Here is an 11,386-nt window from a genome sequence, read left to right on the forward strand (position 1 = left end):
TAATGGGCATGTAACCTAATAATCAATTAGCATAACATCGTACTTGGCATAGTGTAATGGATGGACTAATCTTTATTTGTCCTATTTGTTGTTATTATATTACTTAAAATGCCTTACTTTATTTGCACTAAAATTTATGATCATAAAAACTTTTGATCTATACTATTATTCCATAACTCTTTTCGCCTCATATGTATTAGCCTAATATATAATGAGCATAATAAATGATTGGCCACATATTAATTATTCTACGTAAAACATGTCATACTTAATAATATTCAGATTCAGATTCAGATTCAGGGGGTAACTCCAGCCAGCAGATCCTGCTGCAAGGACTAGGAAGGGGAGATTACAGGGGGAGGAGATTTTGTTACGAAATAGCACTGTAGGCTCACGTGACTCTGATGATTGAGCCTAAGAGGCAGCGAGTCGTTGGATATGTCTGCGTCACATCTCACCGACTAAGACTCGAACGCAGAATCAGACAGAGTACGTTTTCATACCGACTCATTGCGCAACAACCCCTGCTGCCCCGCCGTAGGCCCCCGCAGCCTGTCCAAGACACCGGAGCACCCAGTAGATAGGGTGGGGAGTGTAGGGTTTGCAGTCAGGATAGTAGGAGAGACGGGAGTTTGGAGCCGACCCGAATACAAGGCATCGTAAAGTCAGCGTGGGGTGAATAGATACTATACTTGGTGTGTAATAAATAGTAGGTATGTGAGGATAGGTGACTGCTTTAATTGTTATAACAAGAATTATTTCTTCCCCTTCGTTGTGTGTCGGGGTAGCAATATATCGTTTTTATTAGGTGGTATCTAATTCAAACTCCGGCGTATTAGGTCACCTGGGGAGTGTTAGTGGTGCTGGTGCTGCAGCCGGTTTCTGTTTCTTCTGGCTCTGACTCCGTGTCCGTTTCCGGTTGCCTGTAAATTCTCTCAGCTTCTTTCTTTAGTCTACTTCTATTTTCTGAAATCTGTTCCCAATAGCATCTGGGTCTGTTAGTGTAGTGACGAATGTCGTGGTTTAGGGAGTCTTCCCAAGTGTATATTGGGCGTCCCTCCTTCCTCGTATTTTCTTTATATTTTAACGCTGCGTGTAGAAGGTGGGGGCTTTCTCGTCTAAGGACATGCCCGTAGAATGAGAGTCGGCGGACTTTAATGATTTTGGTAATCGTTTTACCTTCTAGGATGTCGTGTATCTTTTGTTTCGGGCTATCCCTGGCTACAAGCAGCATTTCCTTGAGTATGTGCCTTTCGTACCGTCTTAGGCGGGCTCTATTGGCTTTTGTCAGGGCGGTTACGTTTAACCCGTACGTCATGGCGGGGGAGATGACCATTTTATACATAAGTCGCGCTATTTTCCACTCAACTTTCTTTTCCTTGATGAATTTTGTCAAGATTTTTGAATTTCTTACGGCCTGATCGCATCTAGTCTTAATTGTGGCTCTCCTGTTATGACCTGAGGTGATGTATGTGCCAAGATATTTCATTTCCTTTAATGGCTGTATAGGTACCTCGCCAAGGTATCTTATCTGTTGATCGATTGTCGAACCTGCTGTTGGGTCTCTTATTATTAATTTGGTTTTACCTGCGTTTATTTTGAGTCCTACGGAGTCCAATAGGGTTGTTAGCTTACCAAGTAAACGGTCGATGACGTTTATACACTGGCCTAGTATAATTAGATCATCTGCATAAGACAGAATGATTGGCAGTCGGATTTCTTTGTCTTGGTCTAGTCTGACGTCTTCGTCTTCTTCTTCGAGCGTACGAAGTACGTCGTCCATTAGAATGGTGAACAAACGGGGAGACAATGGGCAGCCCTGTTTTACCCCTTTACCTTTCTGAACCGTGTCCGAGCATTGTCCGCACCAGGAAACAAATGTTTTTTCGTTCATGCATGCTTCTACAATCCTATTGGTGAGAGGGGCGTTCGTGCGAGAGTATATAATGTCCCTAAGTGCATTTAGATCAACGGTGTCAAATGCTTTCTCGATATCTAATGCCGTTATAAACAGTTTCGTTCCTTCCCTCCAGTTTATATCTAAGACCCGGCGAAGGGTAAAGATGTGATCCTCGGTGGATCTATTAGCCAGGAAAGCGGCTTGGTAACTTCCAAGTGGTTTTATTGTAGCATCCAGTTTTTCTAATAAGAAACTAGCATAGATTCTGTAGCCTACATTGCAAATTGATATTTTTCGAAAATCGCCTATAGCTTTGGGATGGCTTTTTTTTTGGTATAGGAACTTGTTTGGTGAGTGCCCATTCTGCTGGAACCTTGTTGTTAATCCAGGCATCTTTCATGATGTTTGTGACATGTGAGATAAAGTCTGGGGGGGCCGCTTTGTACAGTTCTGGGACAATTTGGTCTGTGCCAGGGACTGTTCCGTTTCTCATGCGCCTGATTATACGACTTATTGTCTCACTGTCGGGGCTGTCCGAGTCCGGCAATGTACTATTGTGGCAATCGATGGGCGTCACAATCGGGCCTTCACATTTTTAAAGATCCGAAATCCACTGGGCCATCGGGATAAAGTATTTCTGCTGCGATCGCGACAGTTTTGTGAGGTGTTTTTGCAAGTATTTGTACGTTATTTTCATTCGTACTGCCCTATGTTGGTCGCTGAGGTTTCGGAAGAAGTAGGCGCATTCTTCTTCGTCGTCCTGTTCTATTACCTTGCGAAACCGTTTTCTTGCTAGGCTGAGGTTTTTTGTATACAAATGTACATTCGGAAATTTGTTTTTTAGAAAAAGGGCCTTTTGTAGAGTTTAGATTCCCGATCGTTCCCCAAATAAGTTTGTGGTCTGTTTTGATCTTGTTGGACCACTTACCTTGGATGGATGTAAACATGGTTGCGCTAGCTCGACTGCATATTATGTGATCTATTTGGGAGACTTTAGTTCCCATTCTCCACGTTACTTTACTCGATGGTCGGCCCCATAAGCTTTTAACCACTAAATTGTGTTGCTCGACAAAATTCGTTAGAAGGGTGCCGTTAAAGTTAGATATCTCATGAATTAAGTTTTTCTTGCATATATATGGCGACTGGTGCGTGACATCATTCTTGCCAATGCGGGCATTGAAATCTCCTAATAGAATGGGCGTTACTTTTTTTTGGGCAGCGTCTTAGTATCGTCCCTATTGTACTTAAACATGTCGTAGAGTCGGATGGTACGTGTGTGTTAATAAACAGTATGTCTTGATCTTTTTGATTTCCGAGTTGTAGTCTAATATGTATAGCTAGTATGTTCTCATGTCTATTGTATGTGTTTATAATTTCGTACCTAGCTGCTTTGCTAATAAGTATTGCTATGCCTCGTCTTTCACGTGCGCGTTTCCCCCCGCTCAGAATCCAGTCATAATTATTCGAGGAGAAAGTTCCCCGGGCAAGGTGTGTTTCCTGGAGACCAGCAATGGTAATTTGGTGCCCGGCTAATTCTTGATCTATATTCAGTCTGTCATTTTGCGAGGCACATCCTCTTACATTCCACGTTGCAACAGATAAGTTACTATATGTGTTAACTCGTGGCTCTGCTTTGGTTACTGGCGGTTGGCATCGAACTGTTTGCGATTGCGCTGTTGTTACTAAAAATTACGCTATCGTAGTGATGGTTTTGAAAGTATAAGTGAATAGGCTTGGCCGGGGCTGTAAGACATGGCGGTGCCTTGTAGACTAGTGGTTGGTTTGGATAAATACCGTGGATGTACACATCTAAGACGAAAAACTCTGATGCGGCAATAATAATATCTTCCCCACCCCAAAAACCATCGTGGAACTGCTTGCGAATGTATGTGTCAATCTCATCCTTACTCGCTTGTAATGAATAGGCATTATTGCTATGTGCTTCGGTGACGCTATATAATAGGGCCTGTTTAATTCTGGGATCCTCTCTAAGAAACTTAGCTAGCCAATTCGCTCCGAATTATTTGATGGTCGTATTGGTCGGGTGATGAGGCTAGTACCCTGTTAAGTTGGTCTGCTATGGATCTATATAGACAATTACTATCTCTTTCCATGGGTATTACTTGTATGGTGGTCATGATAAATCGTAATTAGAAAAAGAAAAGATATTTTGATGAGCCTAAAGCCTAATTAGACAAATGAACAATTATCTAAAGAAAAATACGAGGGTCTCTGCCCTTTGGGGCAACAACAAAATTAGCAAAGCTTGTTGTCTTTGTCGTGGTGATATTGCCCAATTGCGGAGCGTGTCCGTTGTTTAGCAGCTGAAGGTATGTGCCATAAAACAACAGCTTTTCTTTTATACTTCCGGGGTATTCCGTTTCGCTTTTTTTTTGTCCGGGTATCTGACAATGGTTCGGGGTTTTTAATGTGCAGCCCTATGGTTGTGCAAAGCTGATCTCTCTACGTTGTTTACACCGAACACATGTTTTATGATGCGTTTTTTGTTTTAAACTAGCCGATATTTACGACTATTGATAATGGTACCGGCAAGTAGAAAGCGCCCTTACATTAAAAAAAGAGCTTTAATGGCAGTGCCTAATTCCTTTACTAGTATTGCATTGTAAGTACACACCAAATGTGTATTTTTTTCGGTTGTGTATAATAGGGTAGAATACGTTTGAATTAAAAACAGTTTTATGCTATTCTTTTTGTTTTTACTTGCCGGGCGGCACTATCTTATTTCCCAAACAAAAACGTAGAATGTAAGAAAAAAAAAAGAGAGACGCGTAGGTATGTGTTCTAGAGGGTTTGACTTTGCTTAAGTTGAAAGGGTGAGAGAGCCCTAATTCCAGAACTCACTTAGCAATTGCACCGCGATTTGATGAAGAGAGAAAAAGACAGTCTTATGTACTAAGCACCGTAATCTACTTATTGGTTGATGTTGCAAGTTAAGGCTACCAAAACGGACACTAAGTAGTTAGCGCGCAGGATACGTTTCAGTATATGTGTATAAAATTTCAATATGTGATAATCTAGTAAACTTACTATAGTATAGAGTGTCTTACGATTATGGAAATGGCAGCAATAACCTACTGGTTTAATGAGGAATGGATATAGCAAAAGATAAAGAAAATACTGTGCTCTGTAGCTAAGGTGATTTTGACCCCAGGCTGAATAATTACCGCGGAATTGATTGTTAGATAGGGCTTGTCTAGGTTCGCGTAAGTTTAGGGCTAACCTACGAGTATAATATTATGGGAGTATTCCTTTTGATGTAAGTAAATAAATATTAATATGAATGGTGTTGATATGAGTGGTGAGTGTATTTGGGCGGGGTTTGTGGTTAGGAATTTGTATAATAGCGTTCGGTCGTATGTGTATTAGCTGTGTGTGGCGTATGAGTGTGTTTGTAAATACGATGTGTTTTGTGTATCTATACGAGTATGTAACTTGTGCCCTGTTGGTTTTCCTTACGTGGTGTTGCCTGGAACGTTAGGGGGTACGTGGCCTGTGGGTCTATTTCTATCATGTGTGTGGTTGCTGATAGCGTGCAGTGCCCCTTACTAAAGTCTTGAGATATAGGATCAGAGCGGGACTGTTACTAATCTACTTCTAAAATCTAGTAACCCTTTTTTTTTCCTGCAAATAAGTGAGATTAAATGTAAGTCCGTACTGCCGTCCTGTGCTGTCCCTAGTAGGTACTTAGGTCCTGAGTCTCTTTGCACTTGGAATAGGCCTAGTTCTTTGGCATAGCAGAGTTGGAACGGGCTCACCAAGTTTGCTGCGGTGTTGATGGTAAGGGCCGTCGCTGCCACAGCTCCGTGCCAGGCCGCTAGTGCCGTCGCAGGGGTACGGTCCTCACGTCGCGGGTCGTGCACCAACACACATCGAACGTATAGGTACACGTAAAAAGATATTATAACTATTCACTGTCAGACTTCACTATAAACACTTTCAAACACAGGATTTCGGAAATAGATAGATAGGCAGCGTCGCGGGTGTTACGGTTCGACGCGGGATAGCTCTTGGGTGTAGGCGCGGCGGCGAGAGCATTACCATCTGTCGATGGGTCTATCTATTGTTTTCGCTGGACTTTTTAGTTGTTTATGAGGCTTATTTGTTCGCTCCGGGCACGACCGCTCGGGACGGCGTCCAAAATGATTCTCCCCATGTCATACTTAATAATATGTGGCAAAACAACTCAGTTATCTAAATTTGTTTGCTGAATTTGATTTGTTGCCTGCCCGAAAATAACCAGTATACTACTTGTTTTTGTTGTGTGTTTGTTGCTACAAAAGTGGGTTAGGTTAGGTTAGAACTGTGACCATTAAAGAAACGACTTGTTGCAAGAAAAGTGGGTTAGGTTAGGTTAGAACTGTGACAACCGCAAAATCAACTTGTTGGCACAAAATTGGGTTAGGTTAGGTTAGAACTGTGACCATTAAAGAAACGACTTGTTGCAAGAAAAGTGGGTTAGGTTAGGTTAGAACTGCGACAACCACAAAATCGACTTGTTGGCACAAAATTAGGTTAGGTTAGATCTTGAGGCGAGAATCCTGGCTTCCATCTTCGCGTGGCGCAAGGAGGCCATTGCTCGCGACTTCTGGCCAGCGCCCCAGGAGATCAGAGCGCAGCGCGAGGAAGTACGTCAGGAAGCAGTGGAGTGGTGGTCGACCAGGCTTGAACACCCTAGCGCAGGAGTCCGCACCATTGAGGCAATACGGCCAGTGCTACAACAATGGTTGGACCGTGAGCATGGCGTGCTCACTTTCCGGCTTGTGCAAATACTCTCGGGCCATGGCTGTTTCGGCTCGTACCTGTACAAAATCGCTCGGAGAGAGCCGACGCCGGTATGCCATGCTTGCGGTGCTGGCGAAGACACGGCCCAGCACACGTTGGCCGAGTGTCCGACATGGGAGGCGGAGCGACAGGAGGTGATAGCCCAGGTGGGGCCGGACCTGTCGCTGCCGGTGGTGGTGCGGGCCATGGTAGCCAGCAAGGAAGGGTGGGAGGCTCTGCTCTCTTTTAGCGAGCACGTCCTCAACGAGAAAGAGGCGGCGGAGCGCGAACGGGAAGCCCAGGCCGAGGCACCCCCGATGCGCCGCCGCCGCACAGGTCGCAGACGTGCCGCTCACGAGCGGAACCTGCCACCCTAAAGACAGCCAGCGGGCGAGGGATGCATGAGAGCGCCCCCGCCCAATACGCTGGCTCTCGAGTTGGAGAGTGCGACCCTTGTGTCCGGGAAGCGCTCCCACAGTGAGGACCGGTCGGCTCATGGCCCGACCAGCGAGGGATTCTGATCCAGGATGGCCGCTGCGGGGCCGCGGATGCACTTTACAGCTTCCCGGGACCCCGCACACAAAGCGGTGAGAGGACACCGTGGGGTTTAGTGGGTAGGGGGACTCTTTACAGCCTCGAGCCCCACATAACCGACCGGGTCGCCCACCACCTCAGACCCGGCGGTATGCGTAAACGCATTCCCCACGTAAAAAAAAAAAAAAGGTTAGAACTGTGACCATTAAAGAAACGACTTGCTGCAAGAAAAGTGGGTTAGGTTAGGTTAGAACTGCGACAACCACAAAATCGACTTGTTGTCACAAAATTGGGTTAGGTTAAGTTAGAACTGTGACCATTAAAGAAACGACTTATTGCAAGAAAAGTGGGTTAGGTTAGGTTAGAACTGTGACTCCTCAAGCAATGGCTTGACCGGACACATGGTGTGCTGACTTTCCGGCTCACACAGATCCTCACGGGACATGGATGTTTCGGGAAGTATCTCAAGGACAGAGCCGGAAGGGAAGTAACTGCAGTGTGCCATCACTGCGACTGCCCGGAGGACACTGCACAGCACACTTTGGCAGTGTGCCCAGCATGGGAGGAAGAACGCAGCACTTTAAGCGCTGTGGTTGGTCATGACCTGTCTCTACCCTTCGTCATCCGAAATATGGTGGACAGCGATAGGTCATGGAAAGCTGTGCTGGACTTCTGCGAAGGAGTCATGGCCCAGAAGGAGATGGCAGAGCGTGGCAGGGAAGATGATTCAGCTTCCCAACCAATACGCCGAAAGCGTGTGGGGCGGCGGCGACTGGCGTATGACCGCCGACTACCCCCTTAAAGGGTCCTGTGGGCTAGTGTTGAGTTCCTCACTCGTGAGGCACCTCATTTGTACCACTCATATTGTTAATTTGTCGCAGTACTTCACACGGCAAAAATGTATTGCATCACACTTCAACTCACCGCACCTCATTTTACTCGCTTGTGACAGTCGCAACACAAACACCTCGCGCCTCATAAAGCATTCACGTACTTCAAATGTCACAAAAACGTCAAAACTCATCATCCACACGCGCGCCTCGCGGCCCTCAAATACTCGCTCGCAACAGTAGCAACACAAACACCTCATTCCTCACAGATCATGCACATTCTTCAAATGTCACAAAACGTCAAAAACTCATCATCCATGCGCGCGCCTCGCGGCAGACGCGGCCCTCAAACTCCGTCGCGAGAGTCGACACCTCAATGAAGTGATCAACCACACGTTCAGTTACCGAACTACAGACCTTATGGCCGGGACAAAAGGTCCACCGATAAAATAAAATGTATCGTTTGACTCGTTTGTACCGGAAATCGCTTTGTACCGGAAAGACAGAAGAGGCACTGCGACAACAATACTTCAAAAATCCTTTCAAAGTGAAACAGATAGCTACGTTTACCATAAGAGGGAGTAAGACAGACACACGCGGGCTTCAAATTGGCCTCACCAAAAATACGTTACACATGACTCGAAAGAAAACAATCTTATGCGCCGCAAGTTTTCATACATTTTACGCCTTTTTGATCCCAGCATAGTTAACTTGCTCGCAAAAACCGCGAGAAAAATCAGACGATTTCGCGTGAACCACATCTTTTGTCTCTGTCGCATTTGTGAAGTCATGAATAAATGCTGCTGAGATGCAAAATGTTGTTTTTCGCGGCAGGTCTTCATTTTTGAATTTTTTGATAGCTATTATTGTGCTAACACATTGACCAGTATAACGTGATCTACCGCAGCAATAGAGTTTGTATGGCTGTTGTTATGTGTAATCAGGGAGCTCTCGTAGACTGGACAGTGAAATGATAACTTTGAAGCGTTTTGAATATTCGGAATACCAAACACAGAGGGCCAACCACTGAGAAGATGCGTTTACGAAGCTTGCTTAAAAACAATTACAAGATTACTGACCGAAATATAATATAAATTATGTGAAGCATGGTAGTTTAATTAAGTATTTAATCAGTAATAGAAAGAATAATTCATTTCTTAATTCAATAGAATGATAAATAAATCCGAAACGAAACGTAATTCACAGGCGGTTGACGTTGACAGTAATGACAGTTTACAGAAGAAAAGTTAGTTTGTACGTAGTTGCATTAGCAATATTTGCATAAAGTTTAGTTTTGTCCTACAGTGATAATACTAATAAATGAGCCAAAATGTAATAATGGTGACAACTTTAACACAATCAAAAATATACCTGTGATTCTGCCTTAGTGTCATTTGTGTGCAGAAAAATAGTGAAAAGACTTACCGACGTCGCGAATGTTGATGGTGCTTTTAATTACTATCATATTGCTTTTAAAACACATGGAGTGGTAAGCTTGTTATTTTTATGTAAAAGTGGTACTAAGTATAAAACAATACGAACTTTAGTTTGTTTTAAAACATGCAGTTTTATGGTAACTATGCTAATCAAAGTATGTTGTTATTAAACTGTTAATAATATGAAACCACTGTAATTTGTAGCAGTAATTTAAATGGAACAAACTGTAAATAATATTATTCAATGGCAAAATTAGACCCAGTTCCATAAAAACATCAAATTAAGTTGATATGCAGGTCTCTATGACAGTCCTTGAAATATTTTTTAATTTTATCTATTTTCTCTTGTTAAATGTTCAAGTACTCATTATGACTAATGAAATTTAGTATGTATAAAGGATATTTACCTAGTACACAACTACACATACTAGTTTTTGTTGCCGATGGATTTTGTCAAACAGCCGATGCTAGAAATTATATATATACAGATCAGTACCTCACCTCATTTGAAGTAAGACATTGTAACACCTCATTTTTGGAAATGAGGTACTCATACAAACTCATTTGAAATTGATGTCCTACCCATCACTACTGTGGGCGACAGACTCGGGGACGTCTGCCGCCTACATAAAGGTCCCTGGGGCGGCAAGCACGCTGCATCTGAGGCGCGCGATATGGTGATTGGGAGGGCAAAACACCCTCCACAGATGTTGTTAGTGGCTGACGAGGTTGCGGAGGAGTGCCGAAACGTGCCTGCGACCTCGTCCTGTAAGCCCTGAGGCGGCAATCGAAGGGTTTTAGTGGGTACACCATGGGTCTCATTAGCCTATATGGGAGTCCCACATAACCATCCCAGGCCGGTCCCTGCGCCTTCGGCCTTCGCTGGTTTTCGAAGCTCAGCGTTGGGCCTCCGGCCCGCCGCTTCGCTTTTTAGACACTTTTATTATTGCTCTATGTGGGAGCACTATCTGTCCGCAGCTCGGCCTGCGGCCTCGCGTACTTGGGAGCGCCACAGGGACGCTCCGGGCCTTCGGCCCTACGCGGAGCTCGGCCTTCGGCCTTCGCTGGGTTTCGAAGCTCAGCGTTGGGCCTCCGGCCCGCCGCTTCGCTTTTTAGACACTTTTATTATTGCTCTGTGTGGGAGCACTATCTGTCCGCAGCTCGGCCTGCGGCCTCGCGTACTTGTGAGCGCCACGGGGACGCTCCGGGCCTTCGGCCCTACGCGGAGCTCGGCTTTCGGCCTTCGCTGTGTTTCGAAGCTCAGCGTTGGGCCTCCGGCCCGCCGCTTCGCTTTTTAGACACTTTTATTATTGCTCTGTGTGGGAGCACTATCTGTCCGCAGCTCGGCCTGCGGCCTCGCGTACTTGTGAGCGCCACGGGGACGCTCCGGGCCTTCGGCCCTACGCGGAGCTCGGCCTTCGGCCTTCGCTGTGTTTCGAAGCTCAGCGTTGGGCCTCCGGCCCGCCGCTTCGCTTTTTAGACACTTTTATTATTGCTCTGTGTGGGAGCACTATCTGTCCGCAGCTCGGCCTGCGGCCTCGCGTACTTGTGAGCGCCACGGGGACGCTCCGGGCCTTCGGCCCTACGCGGAGCTCGGCCTTCGGCCTTCGCTGGGTTTCGAAGCTCAGCGTTGGGCCTCCGGCCCGCCGCTTCGCTTTTTAGACACTTATTATTGTTATACCTGGGAGCACTGTCTGTCCGCAGCTCGGCCTGCGGCCTTCGCTAGTTAGTTACGTCGTCCCCTCCTCAGTAGCGGTGGTCCACACAACGTTTCACGTTATCCATCGCGGCTGTGTCCCTGACGCAGCCTACCTTAATTTTTTTTTATCTTTTTACATATTTTTATATTGCAAGTGTGATGAAAAACATTGTGTGTAACTCGGGGAGTATGAATATTACAAACT

The 11,386-nt window shown here is 45.4% G+C and overlaps 1 protein-coding gene across 1 annotated transcript; it reads left to right on the forward strand.

Moving 5' to 3' along the window:
• The first annotated feature begins 5,695 nt into the window (after nucleotides 1-5,695).
• LOC125241390 lies at nucleotides 5,696-7,059 on the forward strand. Its single transcript, XM_048149854.1, has 2 exons — nucleotides 5,696-5,752; nucleotides 6,433-7,059. Exons 1-2 carry the CDS (start codon nucleotides 5,696-5,698, stop codon nucleotides 7,057-7,059), a joined length of 684 nt encoding a protein of 227 aa, XP_048005811.1.
• Nucleotides 7,060-11,386: the final 4,327 nt, after the last annotated feature.

This window comes from Leguminivora glycinivorella, chromosome Z, assembly GCF_023078275.1.
Source record: "Leguminivora glycinivorella isolate SPB_JAAS2020 chromosome Z, LegGlyc_1.1, whole genome shotgun sequence".
NCBI classification, from domain to species: domain Eukaryota; kingdom Metazoa; phylum Arthropoda; class Insecta; order Lepidoptera; family Tortricidae; genus Leguminivora; species Leguminivora glycinivorella.

Bases quoted from the DNA above. Each gene is read 5' to 3' on its own strand.
- LOC125241390 (XM_048149854.1), top strand. From the start codon at position 5,696: ATGGTAAGGGCCGTCGCTGCCACAGCTCCGTGCCAGGCCGCTAGTGCC. The intron at 5,753-6,432 runs GTACGGTCCTCA...GCACAAAATTAG, and splicing joins CCGCTAGTGCCGTCGCAGGG to GTTAGGTTAGATCTTGAGGC.